Source organism: Lithobates pipiens, unplaced genomic scaffold (assembly GCF_037356315.1).
Source record: "Lithobates pipiens isolate NorthernLeopardFrog02 unplaced genomic scaffold, aLitPip1_a1.2 Scaffold_16, whole genome shotgun sequence".
NCBI classification, from domain to species: domain Eukaryota; kingdom Metazoa; phylum Chordata; class Amphibia; order Anura; family Ranidae; genus Lithobates; species Lithobates pipiens.
The window spans coordinates 378,270,759-378,295,850 of NW_027507748.1; the positions used below are offsets into that span (position 1 = coordinate 378,270,759).

At 41.6% G+C, this 25,092-nt stretch overlaps 1 protein-coding gene across 1 annotated transcript in view; it reads left to right on the forward strand.

The window, feature by feature from the left end:
- SRRM3 (serine/arginine repetitive matrix 3) overlaps positions 1 to 25,092 on the forward strand; it is a 577,610-nt gene that overhangs the window by 515,463 nt on the left and 37,055 nt on the right. Inside the window, exon 11 of the mRNA XM_077482193.1 lies at positions 1,442 to 1,625. Within this exon, the coding sequence (XP_077338319.1) occupies positions 1,442 to 1,625 (184 nt within the window). The remainder of the gene's footprint in view (positions 1 to 1,441; positions 1,626 to 25,092) is intronic.

The window sequence follows — 25,092 nt, forward strand, 5'->3', positions numbered from 1 at the left end:
GGAAAAGTGGCTGTGCCAAGCTCTACATTTCAAAGCTAGAAAATGCCTTAAATTACCTTTTTCTTTCAGTGAAATTGCTGCTTCTAGCTTTCACAATGCAGTGTTATATGCTGGCATAGATGAGTAACAACCACACCACTCTCAATACAACCATTCTCACACAGACTTGTATTGCAGAGCATAGTTGTAACAGAAAAGTGGAGGTAGAACTAGAAAAGTCATTAGCACAAGGTCTATCTCACTGCATATATCTAGTTCTGTGATGTCAGTTGAGATTTAGGCCTGCCATACACGGAGCAAATTTCTTTCCTGCAACATTGTTCATGCAAGAATCTCTGCACCCAGACCATTGTCTTCTCCCAGTGGGGCAGCTGAGGAGGGTGGGGGAAGCTGTCCCCGCTGGGAGAAGACAGTGATTATCGCAAGAGAATCTGGCAGACTGGTTGCACCCAAGTTGATCGATCGCTCAATTTGGTACATTTAGCCTGCCCATTAACAGTTCAAATGTCAGCCTGTTTCTGTTTCCGATCGAGACTCGAAACCGTGTATGGCTGGCCTTAGGCATATTTTCAGGTTAAATTGCCCAAGTTAGTGACACATTCAATTTGAGTAAAAAAGGTTGTTTTTTGCTTAAATAGAATCTGTATAGAATACTTTTTCTATCAGGGTATTTCTTTGCATTCCTCTATAAATCTGTAATATTAAGGCTAATTATACATGCCAAGATCAAGTCACACCTCTTAAACCTGAGTTCCACCCAAAAGGGGAAGCTCTGCCTGTTTGCTTCCATCCCCCCCCCCTCCGCGGCCACATTTTGCACCTTTGGGGGGGAGTAGATACCTGTCAAACCCAGGCATCCGCTCCCACTTCTGGGAAAGATCGCTACAATCGCTTCCTCCTCCTTCCCCCCCCCCCCCCGCCTTCTGGGAAACACAAAGGTCCCAGAAGACAGTGACACCATTCAGAGAGTGCAGCGTTTCTCACGCATGTGCAGTAGGAAACAGGCTTGTGAAGCAGCAAGGCTTAACTTTCTGTTTCCTGTAGTGAAGGTGCCAGCGCCTGCACCTGGAGCCAATGGACAGATTGGCTTGGGGTGCCAACTTCACAGGGTGCCTGGACGAGTAAGTGTCCTTATATTAAAAGTGAGCAGCTACAGTATTTGTAGCTGCAGTATTTTTAGGCAATAGTGGTACGATTTATGGTAAGTCAGACTTCTGGATCTTGTGTGTGGTAATAGAAGTGGGTTTACTTTGCATATTTATGTAGCAATCTGTTGTCAATCTACCATCATATTTTGCACTCACATAATAGCTTTTTTTGACTGCCTCCTCTCTATGTTTATTGCTTGTTATGGCTAAAATGCTAACCTGTTTTTTTTTCTGAATTCCTGTAAATACCTGATCTTGTAGAGGTAATTACCTGTCTTTCTTAAAACTTGTAGACAAAGTCCCAAGCGTAGCCAAGATGACCATAAAGCTTCTAGCCACAGATCCAGTCGTAGCCTGTCTTCTTCTCGCACTGGTCACAGCCGATCTGCCACACCACACCAGAATGGGCACAAGAGTGGCAGTCATAATGGTCACCACAGTCAAGGGCATGGCTCCACTGTAGAGAAACATTTGGATGTAAGTTTACATTTTTGAATGACTATTTGTGTCAAGTACTCTTTTACCACTCTCATCCTGTACTCCTTCCAGTACTACCTTGTCTGGTCCTATTAGTATGTGATCTATATTCCTCCACTGAGGTTTAAATGGGAATGACACTTTAAAAAGCCTTCCAAAGTTACTGGGACAATATGTGTAAAAAATAAAGTGTAAAAAAACAACCTGGATGGCCAAGGCTGCTGTTTGGATGTTGGCCGATCCCCTGCACCCCCTTTAGTGCTTAATACATCCATCATTAAGCTGAGGTGCTTCAAGCAGAATATTCTTGGGGAAATTACCTGTTCATGGATAAAAGAATATCTGTAGTCTGTGCTTTAAATGCATTTAAAGCAGTTAGGTGTGGATTATGTATACTTAATTTGTTGTCTCCCTCTAGCAACCTGTTTTGTTTTCTCGTTTTGCAATCAAGTTAAAAAGGGCAAACCAATTGTGCAAAATATGTAGAAAAGGTTTGGATATTTAAGGGGTGTCACAAACATTCTTTATTATGCCCCTGTTGCGGTTGTCATAAAAAGATGATTTGATCAGACACTTCAATATTTTCTCTCAGTAGTATGCCGTGCAGCCTGTATAGTATAAGGGAAAACTGAAAATATCATTGACATGCAAGAAGCACTTGTAACCTGTCTTGGAAAGGAAAACTCCTCTGAGGTCATAGTTTAAGATATGTTTTTATTCATGCCATGGAAAAGTGACTGACAGTTGAATAATATGAACCCAAGTGTGAAATTCGTTCCAAGCATTAATGATTAAAGGAGGATATTTCTAGAGTTTACTAAATATTGTAAAGTACATTCAGAAAAAAGCAGGAATGTTATTACATGAATTTCAGGAAATACTTAATAATTAATCATTTATTTCTGTACTGGAAGACATTTAATAGTATTGCACTACTGGATATACATCAGTGACTCGGTTTCATTAAATTGCATTTAGTTTTTCTCCATTAGTTTCATATGCTTTATTATAATCTCCTGTTAGGTATTATGTCTTAAGATACTTTTGCACAAGTCAATTGTTTAGATAGGCATTCAAATGAAATCTAAAACAGTAGTTTTCACAGTGAATAACATCAATTCTAAAATGTCATTCAGTATTACAGTACATTACTGATTTGATTGCATAGTGCAAGTGTGCCTCTTAACTTCCCAGGACCTCCCAGGAAAGGCAATCCTTACATTTCAGGACCCCCTTGATAATTGTAAATACCTGTAAAAGACATGGGTGCCTGAAATTTATTAATTTATTCATTTTAATATATTTTACCAATTTAGTAGTAATAAGTTGCTATATTTTAGCAATTGACAGATGTTCTTTAATCTCCTGGGGGTTAGATGGGATGATAGGAACTCTTGACATTTTAGGTTAAACATCAAAGAGAGGGTATTAACTTGGTTTCAGCTGGCATCTAAATGTTATAAAATATTGTAACTAAAATGCCAATAAAATTGACACATAACAAAAATGAATAATACATTTATTATATATATGTGTAGCCCTTGTACACACGGTCGGACATTCCGACAACAAAATCCATCGGATTTTGTCCGAAACTTGTGTTGCATACACACGGTCTGACAAAGTTGTCGGAAAATCCGATCGTTCAGAATGTGGTGACGTTATTTCGTTACGACGGGACTACGTTCAGGCTAGTAGCCAATAGCTTTGGTCTAGGAATTTGATTTGAGCATGCGTGGTACTTTGTCCGATCGGAATTCTCTACAAACGATAGGACAAAGTCCCATCGGATCATGTTGTCAGAAAATTTTATAGCCCACCTCTAAAACTTTGTCGGTTGGATATTCCGCCGAAAACAGTCCAATGGAGCCCACACACGGTCGGATTATCTGACAACACGGTCCGATCGGACATTTTCTGTCGGACCGTGTGTACAAGGGCTAAGACATATGTCAGTTTTCATATACTTTTTAACGGGTTCCTGACCAGCTACCACAGTTATACTGCGGCAGGATGGCTCCCCTGGCCATCGTACCTGTACATCGGCCCTTTAAGACGCTGTAGGAGTCATAAAAAAATATTGTTAAACTAAGCACAAATATGAGCTATGAGCAGTGCAAATTGAGCATTGCCCCCTTTTTGGGAAACCGTGGGGGTTATTTACTAAAAGCAAATCCAAAGTGTACTTGGAAGTGCAGTCGCTGTTGATCTGAGGGGGACATGCAAGTAAAATAAAAAAACTGAATTTTATCTTGCACATGATTGGATGCCAAAATCAGCAGAGCTTCCCCTCATTTCAGATCTACAGTGACTGCACTTCCAAGTGCACTTTCAGTGCACTTGTAGTGCAAAGTGGATTTGCCTTTCGTAAGTAAACCCCAATGTGTCATATTGACGAGTAGATCAAGAAAGGGGGATTTAGGATGAATCAACTTTTCTTGTAAAGTGGTATTCCCTGGAATGAACCTCTGCTTATGCATTTTATCACCATATTCTCTGTTAGATATTCCCAGGATTGTGACAGGTTATTTTTAGTTGTGTAGATGGGATATTCTGATTGCTATTCTTTGCAGTGTTATTGGACAAATGTTCTTCTCTGCAAACATGTATATTTACTTGTTGATAAGACATATATACATAGGCATATCTAATACTGCATTCCAAAGATCAGTGATGATTTACAAAGTCCAGTAATTTGTCTAATTATTTTTACCATTAATAGGATCAGTAAAAGATTTGCTGATTCGTTATTGTTTGTTATTGCACTTCGGTCTTTATTTTATGTATGAACCAAATGTAGTAGAAATGGAAAATAGTGGTTTTGTAACCAACATTGTGCATTTCATATTTATATCAAACAGTTCTTCAATTACATCCATTTGTTCAAGAGTATAGAATTTTGTTTCTTACTTCAGGTATAAATGACAAAGTTCAATCAAAGCTCTTTTTATTAAAGCTTTTGCACATTTCTGTAGCTATTGTTTAAATAGTTTCAAGTACAGAATTGTGCTCCAATGGGTCAACAGGATGTTCTTTTAGTGGATGTTGTAGCATTTGTCCTTAAAATAGGTATTCAGAATCACAGTATATTAATCTTTTTAGAATTGTTTTCTAATAGCAATTTCTGCTCTTTAGCAATTTGAATTTGGCAGAAAATTGTATAGTTTATTTGTAAAAAAATAAAACCTGTGTTCAATTAACAAGCCCTAAATATATTTATATAAATTAAGTAGCTTATTGTAAAAAGAAGACACTCCTCACTGCAGTCAGTTTGTATGAATGAGTAGTTATTGCTTAAATAATATTGCGCAATCATAACATTTAAAATACTGACTATATGGTTGCTTACTTCAGGAAATGTCCATCACTTCTGGAATTATTGATGTTTGTGATGATGATTTTAGGGTAGTCAAGGATGTCATGGGTATAAATCATGCTATAGATTTGCCTATTTATACAATATACCATGCCAATGTAGCAAGGTAAACTTTAAAGCAAAACTGTCACATATGGAAAAAAATGGCTGCAGTTGTGAACGAAATATCATGTACAATATCTATGCTAGGTCAACATTCTTCCTTGTTGCGCCCTAAGACCCTCCAGAACTCAGCTTTCAGGTTTACAGCATGGCAGAGCTTAGACATATCTCCAGTGCAATGCTAATGCCTCTCATTGGCAGCTACATTGCAGTGAGGAAGGATGCAGGCATGCATAGACTTCAGCTTTGCAGAAAGTCAAAAACTATAGCACTTTTTGGACTTTCAGAGCACTTTGAGGAGAAATTTCAACCTGAATAAGATATGTGCATGCCTGTGGCTTAAACTTTTATTTTTAAAACTAATAGGTACTGTATTCTGTTTTCTTGCACTTGTTCCATTTTAGCTATTATTTCACAATGTTCCCTGTGCTTTCCCTTATTTCAACCCATTTGTACTAATAGGTACAGGTTCTCTTTTAACTTTATTTGTGATGTTGATAACATTTACCCAAGCTGACCTATTGAATTGCGCACCCTTGTCCCCACTGACTTGTAGAAGTTGATGCACAAATGCACAGAATGTCAGCACATTCAGCTTGTTATTGCTTAGCGAGTAAGGAGGATATACCTATTGCCTTAACTCTGCTTACACCCCCTATGAAAGACAACTACTCCCTAGTAGAGTTGGGCGAACGGTTCGGGTCGAGCAAACATTCAGCCTGAGCATCCCCTTTCACCCGCTTGGCGAACACCGGAATTTGCAGGGCCGAATGCCCTGCAATGCACTGCACAGTGCGGGCCAGGAAGCCAGCTGTGACGTCCTTAACAACCGATGAGTCATCGGCTGTCAATGAGCTTCCCTGCTGACAGTAGAATACAAAATAACATTGCCGACATTTAAAAAGTAAAACAAAAACAGCATGGGGTCCCCCCAAAATCCATACCAGACCCTTATTCAAGCATGCAGCATTTGAGCGAATGCCCCCCTCCTCCTAAACCATACCAGGCCACATGCCCTCAACATGGGGGTGTGGGTGCTTTGGGGAAGGGGAGGCTCTGCCCCCCATCCCAAAGCACCTTGTCCCCATGTTAATGGGAACAAGGGCCTCATCCCCACAACCCTGGGTTGTGGTTGTGGGAGTCTGTAGGCAATGGGGCTTATCAGAATCAGGAAAGCCCCCAGATCCCACCCCCCCCATGTGAATGAGTAGGAGGTACCCCTACCCATTCACGAAAAAAGTGTTGAAAAGTAATAAAAACACAGAGACAGTTTTTGACAATTCCTTTATTAAAAATAAAAAAAAAAACAATGTCAATCGATGTAGATCCATCATCAATCGTGACGCCACCGCTGGACCCGAAAAAGAGAAAAATTCCACTGTCAACTAAGGCAAATCGCTGAATGCCTGGTTTGCTTTTTGACAGTTCTTATATAGGTAAGGGACAGAGCCACCTGGTAACATTACCTGGTGGCACCGCCCCCGTGTCATTTCACTGGCCATGGATGCTGGTTGGGGATGCTACAAGGGGGTGGTGCCACCAGGTGATGTCACCAGGTGGCCCCTTGCCCTTACCTATGTAAGAACTGTCAAACGACAAGGTAAGCATTCGGTGTTTTACCTAACTGTATGGTGGATCGATTTTTACTTTTTGGGGTCCGGCAGTGTGGGTGGAATCGTGATTGATGATGGATTTACTTTGGGGGACACAGTTTTTTTTATCTTTTAATAAAGGTGTTGTCAAAAACTGTCTCTGTATATTTATTATCTTTTGACACTTTTTTTGGTGAATGAGTAAAGGTACTATGTACCCCATACTTATTCACATAGGGGGGAAGTGGGATTTGGGGGCCCTTTTCTTAAGGGGGCTTCCAGATTCTGATAAGCCCTCTGCTCGCAGACCCCCGCAACTACAGCCCAGGCCCCAAAGCACCCACCCCCCATGTTGAGGGCATATGGCCTTGTATGGTTCAGGAGGGGTGGGGGCTCTCACTCATCCCACTCTTTCCTGGCCTGCCAGGCTGCATGCTTGGATAAGGGTCTGATATAAACTTTGGGGGGAACCCCACGTCATTTTATTTATTTTTACATTTTCCTATTGCCGGTTTCCTATTAATGGTATTGTATTTCCGGTAATTTAAATGTCATTTCATGTATTTTTTTCTTTAGAAATGTCATGTCTGCTGCAGCATGTTCTATACATGCTAGAAATGTGCCACTTTACAGGCAGACTAGGGGGCCCCTCAGGCCTTATATTTAAAGGAACTTTTCATTTTTATTGTTGCACTTTATGCATCATCAAAATCACTTCTCCTGTAAAAATGATCTTTTAAAAATATTTTGCATTGATCATGTCTCCCTGGGCAGTACCCAGACCCCATAACCTTTTTTTGTCCAATTACTTGCATATAAGCCTTCAAAATTAGGACTTTTGATTTTTCAAGTTTGGGTCACATGGACTTTAATAGAGTTTGCTGTTTGGGTCAGAACTTGTTCAGGAGTTCTATACTCCCTAGCACTCATTTAATTATCATTGATTATAAAAACAAATTTTACATTTCATGATTGCTAATATTTTCTTTATTTACTTTATAAAAAAAATAAATGAAAAAGTATTCCTACAATCCTTCCAAAGCCACTGTTGTCAAACAAACACCTATGCATCTATGCTTCTGGTGCAAAAACAGTAAGTCAATGGTAGTAGGTGATTTAGAAATTTAGACACTTAAAAATCCTGGCCCACAAATGTATTTTATTCAAATGAACGCTGGTGCACAAACAGACAGTCAAGGGTTGTAGATGAATAAAGTAAATGTAAAATGATATCTTATTCTTACAGTACAGGACCCAGGCTGAGTATTCATAGACCTTGGCTTATAAGCTGCTACCTTCAGGTGATTGGACAATGACAATCTTTTAGGGACATGCCCCCTGGACATCCACTCTATATAATGTAACCTCAGTTTCTTGCTAGTCTCAGGTTTTTGCAAGTGTCCTAAGGTGATTAACCCTGTTTTGTTTATGGAGAAATCACTCTTATCTTAACTGTTTTATTTCTCTTTGGAGTCTTTAATCAACTCTTCAATCAACTTCACTATCTTCTAATACAGCAATAGAGGCAGTGTATCTGAACAAGGTGAGTCAGTGCTCCACTGGCAGACAAATAGTCATTCAAAATCCATAGAGGACAGGAGGGTGGAAAGCTTGATAGGAGAAGAGACTTATGCAGTCATCGGCAGATCCTCGATAGTTATGGGGTCCCCTCATGACATATAAACAATAAAGGAGTGCATCAGATCAGTAAATGTCAACCATAAACCACAATTTATTCTGAATACACTTACATCTAAAAACTCTGTATACTGCACACCGGGCTGGTAGAATGGAGCACTGGTTTTGATGGCCGCAGCTACACTCTAGTCCATTGAGACTACTGCTTCATTCTACCAGCCCTGTGTGTATTATACAGTGTTTTTAGATCTAAGTGTTTTCAGAATAAATCGCGGTTTATGTTTTATATATACTGATCTGGCACACTTCTTTATTGTTTACAGTGTATCAGAATGCCTGTAATGTAGCTTCAGGCACTGGAACTTTGCAACAAATGTAGTAATTCGCAGGGTGCTATACAGGTCCATGGCTAGGGTCTATCCCTATGGAACCCTGACCCTGAATACAGGGGTGTGCCCACTGTGAAAGGTGAAACCTGGACCTTATATAGAGACCAGTGACAACCACAGGTAAGACAGGGCCACCCTGCATCTCTGAACAGTACTGTCAAATCCAGATTGTGTTTGGAATGCATTCACTTCACAGTGTAAACTTTTCAAACATGATGCTAAAACTCAGCCACTCAGAGCTTAGCTTGAAGTGGATGATCAGGTGATCATCACAGCATACACTTTAACACCACTTCCACTGGCACTTCCTCCCATCATTTTGCAATGAGGACCTTGCTACAGGACAGACTGCACTTTGGTTGCTGTAACATCTTCATGGACACACTTACCCTGCACCCTACTCCCTGAATACTCCAAAGGAGAATACCCTCACCCATGGTTATTACAGAAACTGGGTGAAAGGGAGCCATGGCAAAAGCTCAGGCAAACATTACCAAAGGCCCACACACACTCAACCTCAGAGGGAAAATGCTTCTCTTGCACCAGAGCAAGTCAAAATTTTAACACCAATCTTGCATCCGATTGTAGCTCTATCTCAGGCATGCAACAAGCAGCCTACCTGACTAAGGCAGACCTTTCTGCTACTATGTCACAATTCATTGGACAACTAATGGCTTTAATACAACCATCACTGTCCAGGGCTCAAAAACACTAGGCTCCTTCTCCAGCTCCACCATCTCTACTTGCAATGGATCCTTATATGCCTGGCTTATGCCTGTCCTTAAAAAGGCAGACATATAGGGAATGAATTGAACCAGGAGGTGATGTTAGAGGAGGCTGCAGAAGATCACCCCCCCCCCCCTCATTCACCTATACATCTGATGTTATGGCTTTACACAATATGCTCACTTGGTTGCATTTGAATTTTCCCTGTCCCACCATGCTTGGGTAAAAAGAGATCTGCTAAATATAAACAGACATTTAATTTATTAATAAATAGGATGGGTGTTTTATAATAATTGGGTCTTCCAGAAAATATTTTCAACCCCCTGAAAATTATTGCTGAGCTCTATCCAGTGGAAAAAGATGTCACTAAAAAGTGGTCTGTTCTCGTATAAGATTCTTCCAACTCAGTCTTAAACAAACATCTGTACCAATTGAAGATGTTCCTCCATTCAAGGAGTCTGCATATAGGATTGTAAGGTGCTTATAAGGGCTATCTGTACACTTGCAGGCCCAGCTCTTCAACCAGTAATTTCTGCAAGTTCTGTTTGTCAAACCACAGCTAATTGAATAAACTGCAATGAACAACCAGCATGATCCTGTATTCCAGGACCATACATTAAGTGAGTAATTACAGCAATTACCTTCTGCTCTGCTCTGCTCTTTTTTGTGGATTCCCTAAAATGTAATTACACATATTTCCAGAACAGCTCTAAATCCCATTCGCATGCACAGAATCTTGTGGCTCAAAGCCTAGTCAGCTGAACCTGCCGTAAAAGATGCCTAACACATATGCCCTTTGAAGCTGGAAGTGCCTTTGGCAAGGCACTTGAAAAATTCATTAAATATTTCACCGGCGGAAAGATTTTTCCACCAAAGCATTCAAAAATCTACTTTCTCAAGGGCCTTTAACTCCTTAAGACACAGACCACCTCAAAACTCTATTGAGGCTTCGACTTCAAAACCTAAGCTCAGCCCATTCTTTTAGCTTAATTCTTGGGACACAAAGCCCATCAAGTATTCCCCAAATCCCTCTTTCCACTGAAGTGTGCAAAAGCCAAATGGGGGCATTCGTCCTATCCTGGACCTAAAATCCCTAAACATTTACCTTCAAACGCCAACATCTTGCATGGAATCTGCAAGGTCAGTTATTGCCTCTCTGAAACAAGGTGAATACTTGTCAGCCATAGACATTCAAAAAGCCTATCTTCATATTCCTATTTATCCTCCTTATCAGCTTTCTGAACTTTCCAGTTACTTATAGTTTGTTGTGCTGCCTTTTGGACTAACTATCTTCTGCCTTCAGATTATTCACAAAGGTCCCTACATCGTTCCTTGCCCTTTTAAAAACTCAGGACATCCAGGTCAAAGAATATCTAGATGACTGTCACGTACCAGGTGTGAGGCTGAGATGCTGAGAGGGCTGTCCTTGCGGCTAAGTGCAGCACTTCCCTGAAAGTGGTACAGAGAGAGCAGTGCCCAGAGAAGCACAGCTTGCCAGGTACTGAGATGAGATGAGCTGGTCACTGTGATGTAGCAGGAACAGGCTGGATGAACTGTAAAGCTGGTGTGCTTGCAGTGTACCAGGTAAGCTTGACAGAGTAGCAACGGGAGGCAGAAACGAGAGCCAGGCCAGGGGGTCATACATGGTAAGATCAGTTCATATGATGAGATTGGATAGCCGGGGTCATACATAGGAAGATGTATCTGTAGATAAGCAAAGGAGAGTCGATAAGCAAAGCCAAGGTCAGGCACGGTGGAGCAAGCCAGAGAGAAGTCAGAAATACAAGCCAAGGGTAAATCAGGAGATCAGGATCACAGGTCACAGCAAGCCAGGTCAATAACAGAAGTTCAGTTAGGATACACAGGAACACAGGATGAAGGAGAAGCTGAAGATAATCCAGCAATGAGCAGCTCCAGCAGCGGGCTTAAATAGACCAGGAAGTAAGTCATGTGATCTCTCCAGGTTAAAAGGAGGAAGTACCGCCCACATTAGTCACACTGTGCACCATGGCGGCCATGATTGTGTTGGATCGAATTGCCAGTCTTTCTTTGGCCATTTCCCTGAAAGTGCCCCCCCCCCCGAGGGGCAGCCTCCGGATGCCTAAACAAGCCCATTTTTCAGGATGTATGTCCCAGAACTCCTGTAGTAGTCTAGAGGCATGTATTTAACCCGCTGGTTCCCAATTGTTGTCCTCTGCTGAATACCTTTTCAATTTGATAAGAAATTGGTTTTGCCTACTTCTCTTCCGACAGTCCAGGATAGCTTTTACCTCAAATTCTGGTTCATCATCCACAGAGACTGGAGGAGGTGGCACTTCATCCCCCCAGGAGAAGGGCTTGATGTTTAAGCAGTGAGACATAAAACATTGGATGAAGCCGATACGATGTTGGCAGTGCCAGTTCAAATGCCACAGGATTAACTTCTCTCTTGACCTCAAATGGCCCGACAAACTTTGGCCCCATATTCCTGGAAGAACAAGACAATTTGAGGTTAACAGAAGAGAGCCATACCTTGTCCCCGACCTGGAAGCTAGGACTGATTCTTCTCCTTCTATCAGATTGTATATGGAAGTCCTCTTGAGCTTTCTGCATAGTTTCTCGGAGAGTCTGTCAGTTAGTCTGGATAAATGTTATGCGTTCCTGAACTGCTGGTACTGAGGCTTTGGGTATGCTGTTTGGCAGGAATTAAGGATGAAATCCATAGTTCACCCAAAAGGGTGACTGGTTGCTGCATGCACAGAGTTAACAGAATTATTGTACGCAAATTCAGCACACAAAGTAAGGAAAGACAATCATCTTGAGGAAAAGAATAAAAGCACCTTAAATACTGTTCTAGAGTTTGGTTGTTTCTCTCGGTTTGCCCATTACTTTGTGGATGATAAGCAAACATCTATTGCCAAACTTCTGCAAAGACTTTTCCAAAATCTTGAGGTAACCTGGACCCCTCTATCCAAAATAGTGCTATCAGGAAGGCCATGTAGTCGGAGTACCTCTTTAATCAAGATATTCACTGTATCCATAGCTGAAGGTGTGCCTATCATAGGCAGGACGTAAGCCATCTTAGCCAGGCGATCCACTACTACAAAAATAGTTGTGTACCCTTCTGATGGGGGTTAATCCACTATAAAGTCTATTGAAATTTTCTTCCATGGCTGCTCTAGGACAGGTAATGGCCTCAACAAACCCCAAGCCTTGGCGTTGGACCCCTTTTTTCACTGACAGATGGCACAGGACTTCACATAGCTCCTACCATCCAATTTCAAGGTGGGCCACTAAAAGGATCGCTTACTGAGTTCTGTTGTCTTTCTAACCCCGAAATGCTGAGCAAGTTGATGATTGTGGAGGGTCTTCAAAACCTGTAACCTGTTTTTTTTAAAGACAAAGATCTTATCCTGATGCCATAATAACCCTTCTTGACTTCTAAAGCCCCATACACACTATCAGATTTTCTGTTGATTTTTTCCTTCAGATTTACCAAAACCATGTAGTAGAAGGGCCTGCCTGATTGCATACAAATTGAAATGCCTAAGGTTTGACCTCATATTATATGGTTTTGGTAAATCTGAAGGAAAAAATCAGCAGAAAATCTGGTAGTGTGTATGGGGCTTTAGAGAGGAAGCCTCTGATTTTGTGCAATGTACTGAGGCTTGTTTAATTGATGCTCTTAAATCATATTGAAGTAACAAAAAATTCTGGCTTGGCAGAATTGTGTCAGGTGTTGTTACCTTTGGGATGTCGGAAAACATCTGTGATAGAGTATCGGCTTTTCTATTCTTTGACCCTGGCCAATAGGTAATGCGGAAATTGAATCTGGAGAAAAACAATGCCCAATGAGCCTGTCGGGGTCTTAGACATTTGGCTAAGATATTCCAGATTTTTATGGTCAATGAAAATCATAATAGGGTGTGCGGCTCCTTCCAAAAGATACCTCCAGGGCTGTCTTTATAGCCAGGATTTCTAGGTCCCCAACGTCATAGTTCCTTTCCGGCTGACTCATTTTGCGTGAAGAAAAGGCAACAGGGTGGAGTAACACTTTAGAACCCTAACGTTGTGACAGAACTGCCCCTGTGGCTACTTCTGAAGCATCAACCTCCAAAACATAGGGTAAAGCAGGATCAGGGTGCTGGAGAACTGGAGCAGAAGTAAACAGGGATTTTTGTTTTTCAAAGGCTGCTTGGGCTTCAGGTGACCACTGAAATCGAGTATACTGGCGGGTGACTTGGGTGACTGGTGAGATGATGGCAGAAAAGTTTTTTATGAATCTTCTGTAGAAGTTTGCGAATCCAACAGACCTGTGTACTCCCTTTTTATCTACAGGAGCGGGCCATTCCAGAATAGCTTTGGCTTTTTGTGGCTCCATGGTGACTCCCTCTGTAGAAATGATAAGCCCCAAGAACTGATTTACAACTTTTCAAAGTCACACTTTTTGGCTTTTACATATAGTCCATGTTTCCTTAACCCTTTCTCCACATGTGACCTATGAAGCTCTAGGGTAACTGAAAAAATGAGAATGTCATCAAGGTAGACAATGACAAAATAATGCAGGAACTCCCAAAAGATGTCATTCACCAGATGCTGGAATGTGGTTGGTGCATTACACAGTCCGAATAGCATTATAAGGTATTCAAAGTGCCCAAAACGTGTTCTGAATGCTGTCTTCCATTTGTCACCTTCACAAATGCGGATCATGTTGTAGGCACCTCACAGATCTAACTTCGTGAAGACTCTGACATTATGGAACCTCTGCAAAAGCTCTGGAATAAGAGGGTGCGGGTAACGGTTTTTAATATCGATTTTGTTACACATGGTCTGAGGGTCTTATTTTTTTTCCATGAAAAATATGCCGGCCCTGGCAGGAGAGGAAGATGGCCGGATGAATCCCTTTTCCAAGTTCTCATCAAGGTACTCCCATAGTGTCTCAATCTCCTTTTCAGAGAGAGGAAATATGCGGCCAAAGGGTATTTCAGAACCTGGAAGGAGCTCTATTGGGCAATCATATGGCCGATGAGGTGGAAGGATATCGGCATTATTCTTGTCGAAGACATCTGAGAATCCTTGATAGACTGATGCTATATCCTTATGGGTGCCACACATTGGTTGGACAGTCAAGCAGTTAGCAGACTTATTATGCATGGGAGTGAGACAGTGCTGATGACAATATGATGAGGGAAATATAAATTCTCCTTTAGACCAGTCGATCTGCAGATTGTGCGCCTGTAGCCATGAATGACTGGGAACATAGGTGAGCTCAGAACATCAAAGCACAGAAATTCTTGGTGACTGGATTCAGTCAAGGTGAAACGAGATGCAGTCTCTTGGTCAACAAGCCCAGAACTGGGCAGAGAGCCATCAGCTAGATGAACTGTCAGTTGTTTTTTCCTGTATAGGGGAATACCAAGTTTCATTGCAAAGTCAAGTCCAGAAAACTAAACCTTGCCAGAAGCTAAACCTTCTCTTCCACTACCTGCAGGGAGACATGAAGGACAAGATGAGAGGAGGAAGATCCTACCATTTGGGAATATACAGGCATACGTGGTAGAGACTTACAGGGTCTTATGGGGCAGTTGCGTAAGAAATGTCCAGTTCTGTCACAGTAAAGGCAAAGATTAGCTTGCAGGTAAGGATGAGCCGAACACCCTCCTGTTTGGTTTGGAGCAGAACATGCGGACCGACAAAAAAATTTGGCAAAACGCATAAAGACGTTAAAGTCTATGGGACATGAACATGAATAATCAAAAGTGCTCATTTTAAAGGCTTATATGCAAGTTATTGTCATAATAAGTGTTTGGGGACCCGAGTCCTGCCCCAGGGGACATGTATCAATGCAAACTTTTTTTTTTAAAAACGTCCGCTTTTTCGGGAGCAGTGATTTTTTTTAATGCTTAAAGTGAAACAATAAAAATTTAACTGCTTAAGGACCGCCTCACGCCGATATACGTCAGCAAAATGGCACGGCTGGGCACAATCACGTACCTGTACTTGACTCTTTAAGTTCCCAGCCGTTGGGTCGGGAGCGTGCCAGCAACGGCATGCTCCCGAATCGGTCCTGAGCTCCATGGCCGCAGGACCAGCGGACCCGATCGCCGCTGGTGTCCCGCCATCGTGTCACAGAGCTGAAGAACGAGGAGAGGTCTGTGTAAACAAACCTCTCTCCGTGCTTCCTACTGTGGCTGTCACCGATCGTCTGTTTCCTGTTATAGGGAAAGATGATCAGTGACGTCACATGCCAGGCCACGCCCCTACAATAAAAACATAATGTCACACATAACCCCTACACTGACCCCTAGTGGTTAACTCCTTCACTGCCAGTGTTATTTACACAGGAATCAGCGCATTTAAATAGCACTGATTGCTGTATAAATGGCAATGGTCCCAAAAATGTCCGATGTGTCCGCCATAATATCACAGTCACAATAAAAATGGCTGATCCCGCCATTACTAGCAAAAAAAAATATTAATAAAAATGCTATAAAACTATCCCCTATTTTGTAAACGCTATAACTTTTGCGCAAAATGAAAAAGTGAAACAATAAAAATGTAACTGCTTAAGGACCGCCTCACGCCGATATGCGTCAGCAAAATGGCACGCCTGGGCACAATCACGTACCTGTACTTGGCTCTTTAAGTTCCCAGCTGTTGGGTCGGGAGCGTGCCGGCAACGGCGTGCTCCCGACCCGGTCCTGAGCTTCATGGCCGCAGGACCAGTGGACCCGATCGCCGACCCCTAGTGGTTAACTCCTTCACTGCCAGTGTTATTTACACAGGAATCAGCGCATTTAAATAGCACTGATTGCTGTATAAATGGCAATGGTCCCAAAAATGTCCGATGTGTCCACCATAATATCGCAGTCACAATAAAAATGGCTGATCCCCACCATTACTAGCAAAAAAATATTAATAAAAATGCTATAAAACTATCCCCTATTTTGTAAACGCTATAACTTTTGCGCAAAGTGAAAAAGTGACACACATAACCCCTACACTGACCCCTAGTGGTCACACATAACCCCTACACTGACCCCTAGTGGTTAACTCCTTCACTGCCAGTGTTATTTACACAGGAATCAGCGCATTTAAATAGCACTGATTGCTGTATAAATGGCAATGGTCCCAAAAATGTCCGATGTGTCCGCCATAATATCGCAGTCACAATAAAAATGGCTGATCCCCGCCATTACTAGCAAAAAAAAATAATAATAAAAATGCTATAAAACTATCCCCTATTTTGTAAACGCTATAACTTTTGCGCAAACCAATCAATAATCGCTAATTGCGATTTTTTTTTTACCAAAAATATGTAGAAGAATACATATCGGCCTAAACTGAGGAAAAAATATGTTTTTTTTATATATTTTTGGGGGATATTTATTATAGCAAAAAGTAAAAAATATTGCATTTTTTTCAAAATTGTCGCTCTATTTTTGTTTATAGCGCAAAAAATAAAAACCGCAGAGGTGATCAAATACCACCAAAAGAGAGCTCTACTTGTGGGAAAAAAAGGACGCCAATTTTGTTTGAGAGCCACGTGCACGACTGCGCAATTGTCAGTTAAAGCGTTGCAGTGCCGAATCGCAAAAAGGGACTTGGTCCTTTGGCTGCAAATTGGTCCAGGGCTTAAGTGATTAATATTCCTTTAAATATCATGCCTGAGGGGTGTCTATAGTATGCCTGTAAAGTGGTGCATTTTTCCCGTGTTCAGAACAGTACTAGAGCAAAATGACATTTCTAAAGGAAAAATTGTCATTTAAAATTGATCGCGGCTGTAATGAATTGTCGGGTCTCAGCAATATTAATACAGATAATTGAAAAAAAGAGCATGGGATCCCCCCTCTGTTACCAGGCCATTTGAGTCTTTTATTAACATTACGAGGAACCACGAATCAAATTTTTTTTTTAAATTGCATGAGGGTCCCCATAAAATCCATACCAGGCCCTTTGGGTCTGATATGGAAATTAAGGGGAACCCTGCGCCAAATTTAAAAAAAGGCATAGTGGTCCCCCAAAATCCATACCAGCCCCTCCAGATCTGGTATGGATTTTAAGAGGAACCCTGTGCCAAAATTTAAAGAAAATGGCATACGCATCCTGGCAGACTGCAGGAAAAGAGGGGGTATGAAAGGGTGCCCCTCCTCCTGAACCGTACCAGGCCACATGCCCTCAACATGGGGAGAGTGCTTTGGGGTAGCACCCCAAAGCACCTTGTCCCCATGTTGATGGGGACAAGGGCCTCAGCCCCACAACCCTTGCCCGGTGGTTGTGGAGGTCTGCAGGCAGGGGGCTTACTGGAATCTGGAAGCCCCCTTTAACACGGGGACCCCTAGATCCCAGCCTCCTCCCTGTGTGAATTGGTAATGGGGTACATTCCTACCATTTCACAAAAAAAGTGTCAAAATGGTCAAAAAGACAAGAGATAGCTTGGGACAAGTCCTTTATTAAAAATAAAACTGTCCCATGGTGTAAGTTCAAGCCGCCTGACGGACCGAAAGAGAAAAAAAAGTTGCAACTGACTCGCCTCTATGGGAGACTCTTGCCATCTGACGCGTCTTCGCTGTGACAGCTCTTATATAACTGAAGGCAAGGACTTCCCTATGGTTTTTATTTTAAAATTTGGTGCAGGGTTCCCCTTAATTTCCATATCAGACCCCAAGGGCCTGGTATGGATTTTAGGGGGACCCCCACACAATTAAAAAAAAAATTTGACTCAGGGTTTCCTTAATATTCATACCAGACCCAAAGGGCCTGGTAATGGATGGGGGGGGGGGTCCCATGCTCTTTTTTTCAATTATCTCTATATTGCTGAGACCCGATAATTCATTACAGCCGTGATCAATTTTAAATGACAATTTTTCCTTTAGAAATGTCATCTTGCTGTGGTACTGTTCTAAACACGGGTGAAAATGTGCCACTTTACAGGCATACTATAGACACCCCCAGGCATGATATTTAAAGCAATATTTCAGCTTTATTGCTTCACTTTAAGCATTAAAAAAAATCATTGCTCCCTAAACAACGTCTGTTTTAAAATAAAAAAATTCCATTGATACATGTCCCCTGGGGCAGGACCCAGGTCCCCAAACACTTTGTACTTTTGATTTTTCATGTTAGTGTCCCATAGACTTTAATGGTGTTCTGGCAGCTTTCTAATTTGCCGCGAACACCACGTATTGTTCGTTGTTCGGCGAACACCCGATCTTCAACTCGAACATCAGGCTCATCCCTACTTGCCAGCGACAAAGTTTCTCTTCAGGGGTCAGAGCTGAGTGGACTAGGCCTATCTGCATAGGTTCAACTTCTGAAGTGGATGCAAAGGGAGGCATGGTTGCTGGAGTTGAAGGAACCTTGGGTAACATCCAAGTGGGTCTGAAGGCTTGGGCTCTTTTGGAACATAGCTCCTGCAATTGAACAGCAAGCTGAATATGGTCTTACAGGGTGGCAGGAGACTCTACTCTAGTCAATTCATCCTTGAGGTATTCTGACAGTCCCTGGCGATATTGATATTTTAAAGCTGCCTCTTTCCATCCTGTGTCAGCGGACCATTTATGGAAGTCTACTGTATAGTCCTCCACGGGACACCTTCCTCGTTGCAGAGTATGTAGGGCAGCTTCAGCGGTGGCTACCCACTCTGGGTCATCGTATAATTGCGGCATTGAATCAAAAAACAAGTCCACAGATTTGATGACCGGGTTCTTTTGTTCCAATAAACTGTGAGCTCAAGCCTGGGGTTCGTCTGTTAGTAATGAGACAATGAACCCTACTTTGATAGTCTCAAGAGAGAAATTCTGTGATTGTAGGGCCAAGTACAACAGGCAAGCATTCTTGAATGATCTAAACTTTTTCCGGTCCCCAGAGAATCGTTTGGGAATTGGTACCCATGGTTCAGGTGAAGGGACCACCACTGGTGCAGTAGTTGCAGAACTGGTAGAGGGTAGAGCTTGATCCTCCTGGGCAGGTGGCCCAGGCAAATGCTGCAGACAGCGTTCCAGCTGGAAGTAGCCTTCCAGAAATCTTTTTATTGCTTGAATAAGAGCAGTGATCTGTTGGCCAAAACCTCCAGAGGTGAAGCACCACCATCGGCCTTTGACATGTTGGCTGGATTATGCTGTCACATACAGAGTGTGAGGCCGAGATGCTGAGACGACTCCCCTTGGGCCTAAGTGCAGCACTTCCCTGAAAGTGGTACAGGGAGAGCAGTGCCCAGAGAAGCACAGTTTGCCAGGTACTGAGATGAGATAAGCTGGTCACCGTGATGTAGCAGGAACAGGCTGGATGAACTGTAAAGCTGGTGTGCTTGCGGAGTACCAGTTAAGCTTGACAGAGTAGCAACCAAAGACAGAAACGTGAGCCAGGCCGGGGGTCATGCACGGTAAGATCAGTTCAGGTGATGAGATTGGATAGCCGGGGTCATACACAGGAAGATGGATCTGTAGCAGAGTCAATAAGCCAAGCCAAGGTCAGACATGGAACAAGCCAGAGAGAAGTCAGAAGTACAAGCCAAGGGTAAATCAGGAGATCAGGATCACAGGTCAGAGCAAGCCAGGTCAATAACAGAAGTTCAATCAGGATACACAGGAACACAGGGTCAGGGAGAAGCTGAAGATAATCCAGCAATGAGCAGCTCCAGCAGCAGACTTAAATAGACCAGGAAGTAAGTCATGTGATCTGTTCAGGTTACAAGGAGGAAGTACTGCCCACATTAGTCACACTGTGCACCATGGCGGCCATGATTGTCTTGGGCGGAATTGTCAGTACTTTGGCCATTTCCCTCACAATGACCTTCATTTTGAAGGACTACTCTCATGTCCAGCTATCTGGAAATGTCCACAGGACAATTCAGATTCCTTGGTTGGATCCAAAGATCCAAAAATATACTCTTCAAACTTTTCTTCAAATGGGATACTGTCTTATCATGGAGACATCCCAAGTAAAAGTCTCCCTAGCAGAGAAAATACTGCTTTCTCACGCTTGGGACTTAAGATCAAAGAGACGTTCCACTGTGTGATTCTCATGAACAAGGAGAGTCTGGCGAGTGTGTTGATACATGATATTGACATTTTTAAAAAAACAGACACCAGGCCAGTAAAACACAATCGATAAAATATTGGTCACACTCTTGAGATGTATAATCATAATGATAGCATCTATATAGCTCGATGCGTTTCATGGATAACTTCCACTCTTCAGGAGAAGATGCAGGATGGGTGTCTATAAAAATATAGTAAGATTACAATGGGTCTATCCACAAGTAAGAATGGGGAAAAATAAAGATAAATGGAATAATATCCCCCATTCATACTTACAGATAACCTATGGGTCTGGGTGAAAGGCGCTGATGGCTGGAGGCTGGCTGGGGCAAGATGTATCATCAGTCCCGGGAGCTGAGGTTGTAAACCCCAAGGAATAATGCTGGAAGCCCAACAGGAGACAGGTATCCCTGGGGAGTAGTCCCCCATGTATAAAGTGATGTAGACCACATCACCATTTATCTATAACAACATGAAATGTATGTGCAATTATAAGTTGAAAATGTTACAGGGTAATCCAATAAATACTGAAATGTTCCATCACCAAAATAGATAAAAATATGGTGGTATAATGATAGTGAGCCTATACTTGATATAAAGCAAAAAAGTAAGGTAAAAATGTGAAGCAGTGTATGCCTTTTGAGGGGAGCTTGTAGTGTAAAGATTAGAGGACCGAACACCAAACCAAAGTCTGTAAAATACCAGACAACCTGCCACAATACTATGTTGACATCCCATGTCAACCCATAAGGTCCGAATGGTGCACAACGCCCACTGAGATATCACCCTACAGGAAGTAACTGGTCCAGCTAGAAGGAGTATATTATACTTCAATGTAGCCAATGGGTGACTGCCAACGTCACGCAGGCTGCTAACTGGAGGGAGGGTGCCACCACCCAAACAGACCTTACTGCTTGGCAGTTGGTGCCACAGATTCCTCATGGAAGACACCTGATGTTAACACACACCTTTCTTGTAGATTGACCCATTGTAATCTTACAATATTTTTTATAGACACTCATTCCACATCTACACTTAAAGAGTAGAAGTTATCTATGAAACGCGTCGAGATATAGCGATACTATCATTATGAATATACATCTCAAGAGTATCACCAATATTTTATTGATTATGTTTTACTGGCCTTTACCAAATTAAGTATGGCTTTGTTATACGATATATTGTGTGAACATGGATCCTAGAGTCTGGTATTTTTACAATATCAATATCATGCATCAGCATGGCATTATGCTATTATGTTACTATGTGATATATATGAAATAAATGATATTTATATGTACTTTGTCTATGTTATATAACATGTATGATATGATATAATGTGCATAAGATACCTTTTATTATACATTCACCAGACACTCCTTGTTCATGTTGCCAATTCAGTCGCATGCTTCATATAAAATCCCAAACCCTCTCCTTATATTGATCAGAACTTGCCCACTGGAAGAGGCCTTGTCCATTCTTTTTCAAAAGCCTCATGCCTCTCTCTCCCTTATCAAAACCATTTTTCAAGGTGTATCTTGGATCAGCCCCTGAGCTTCCCGGGGACCTCAATCTGTGTCTCTTTGCCCTGCAGAAACCATCCTTTGGACGCACCAGGGAAATGCGCTTGGATGATCTATCTTGCAAATGTGACCTTCTTGGTTGCTATAAAGTCTTTCAGCTAGTTGAGTTAGCGGCTCTTTCTTCTTGGAAGTAATTCCACAGTAGTCGTACACCTTTTCTTATCCTTACCTTAATCTTTTACCTCGATATGAACATAGTCGGGCCATCTAGGTGCTCTGCTCCAAAGCAACCTTAGGAAATTGCTCTTTACAGCCTGAACATAGAGCCATAGGTGTCTACCTTAAAGCAAAGGTTTCTATCAGGAGGACACACTCCCTATTTGTCCTAACCTTAGGACTTGGCAAGGAACATCTTGCTTAAAAGACCACCATTACTAGGTGGATAAGACAACTTTTCACCAGAGTTTACACTTTAAGAGGCAAAACTCCCCCTGGGCTTTTACATGCTCACTTTACCAGGACATTTGGGTTTTATGGGCATTCTGGCACCAGGCATCTGTTGCCCAGCTTTGAAAAGGTATGAACAGAGGACCAGGTGGCAGCCTTGCAAAGTTTTTCCAGGGACACATCCAAACTTCTACAGATGTAGCTTTTGGGCACAAGGTTCTTACTCTGAAGTTGGGTAGATCCTTGTTTTTGGGCCTGCTGGCCCAGTTCTGTTTGCCTCTTTATTGCCTACCCTTCTCATTAATTGCTTATGGATTTTCCAGAGTCTATGAATACTCAGCCTGTGTCCTGTACTGTATGATTAAGACAAGAGGAATTATTACTTACCTATAAATTCCATACTTGGAGTACAGTACAGGACACAGGCTTTAAGTACAGTACAGAACACAGGCCATTCTCTTTCTTTTCCTGGTTAACTATGCAATGCTTGTTACAAAACTGAGGACACACTGAATGGGGTGTTGTTATAGGGGGGACAACAGGGGACAGGTGTTCTTAAAAGTTTCCCAGTGTCCAATCACCTGACGGTATTGGCCTATAACCCAGGGTCTATGTATACTCAATCTGTGTCCTGTACTGTAATCCAATATATGAAAATACAGGTAAGTCAAAATTCCTCTTAAAAAAAAGTCATATCATTAAATATACCATATAATATATATATATATATATATTGGTAATTTTTGTTCTAAGAGTGAAGTTATACTTGAATGTTTCATATGTGACAGAACTGTTTTAAATATAGAAAACTAGCTATGCTTTATTGAACAATCTTGGCGGTTTGTAAAAATGAACATGGACCTTTATTATTCTTTATTTGCACTTTGTCATAAACGTTGGTAGATTAAAATTCAGCAATGCAGATACTGACTATGTTTTCCTCCCTGAAACCTTGCATTCATGACAGTAAACAAATATTATTTTAAAGGGCATGACATGTGCACACAGGGATTGAACAAAAAAATCTGTAAATTTATCTCAGCCATTACAGTGCATCCAGAAAGTATTCACAGCGTTTCACTTTTGTCCACATTTTGTTATATTACAGCCTTATTCCAAAATAGATTAAATTCATTATTTTCCTTAAAATTCTACAAACAATACCCCATAATGACAACGTCAAAGACGTTTGTTTTGAAATCTTTGCAAATTTATAAAAAAATGTTTTTGTTAAATCCCACGTTCATAAGTATCCACAGCCTTTGCTCAATACTTTTGAAGCACCTTTGGCACAAATTACAGCCTCAAGTCTTTTTGAGTATGATGCTACAAGCTTGGCACACCTATTTTTGGGCAGTTTCTCCCATTCTTCTTTGCAGGACCTCTCAAGCATCGCGTCATTAGGTTTGACGTGGAGCGTCGTTGCACAGCCATTCCTTTGTTTTCTTGGCTGTGTGCTTAGGGTGGTTGTCCTGTTGGAAGATGAACCTTCTTCCCAGTCTGAGGTCCAGAGCACTCTGAAGTAGGTTTTCATCAAGGATCATGTCTGTAGATTGTTGCATTCATCTTTCCTTCAATCCTGACTAGTCTCCCAGTTCTTGCCACTGAAAAACATCCCCACAGCATGATGCTGCCACCACCATGCTTCACTGTAGGGATGGTATTGGCCAAGTGATGGGTGGTGCCTGGTCTCCTTCAGATGCCTCAGGCCAAAGAGTTTAATCTTTGTTTTCATCAGTCCAAAGCATTTTGTTTCTCATGGTCTGAGAGAGTTCTTCGGGTGCCATTTGGCAAACTCCAGGCAGATGGTTGTTCTTCTGGAAGGTTTTCCTCTCTCCACAGGCGGACTCCAATCAGGCTGTAGAAACATCTCAAGGATGATCAGTGGCAACAGGGTGCACCTGAGCTCAATTTTGAGTGTCATGGTAAAGGCTGAAATTCTTATGTACATGTGACTTTTCTCATTTTTTTATTTTAATAAATTTGCAAAGATTTAAAATAAAAAAAATTCACATTGTGATTATGGGGTATTGTTTGTAGAGTTTTAAGGAAAATATGGAATTGAATTTATTTTGGAATAAGGCTGTAACATAACAAAATGTGGAAAGAGTGAAACACTGTAAATACTTTCCAGATGCACTCTATGTTTCCCAGTTGCTTTCAGTTTAGGATCCACCGTAGATAAACATCCTCTTTTGATGTAAACAAGAGTATTACAGGGTGTAAAATCCCCTGCTTTCTTCTTTCCATCGTAGAAACCGAGTTTTGCAAACCAAAAAGGGGTAGCTTAAACTGTGAAGTTGTATTTCCAGAACATATATATATATATATATATATATATATATATATATATATATATATATACAGTATCTCACAAAAGTGAGTACACACCTCACATCTTTTTTTTTTATGTGACAACACTGAAGAAGAATGACACTTTGCTACAATGTAAAGTAGTGAGTGTACAGCTGCTTGTATTAGAGTGTAAATTTCCTGTCCCCTCAAAATAGCTCAACATTCAGCCATTGTCTAAACCGCTGGCAACAAACGTGAGTACACCCCTAAGTGAAAATGTCCCGAATTTTGGGCCCAAAGTGTCATCATTTTGTGTGGCCACCATTATTTTACAGAACTACCTTAACCCTCTTGGGCA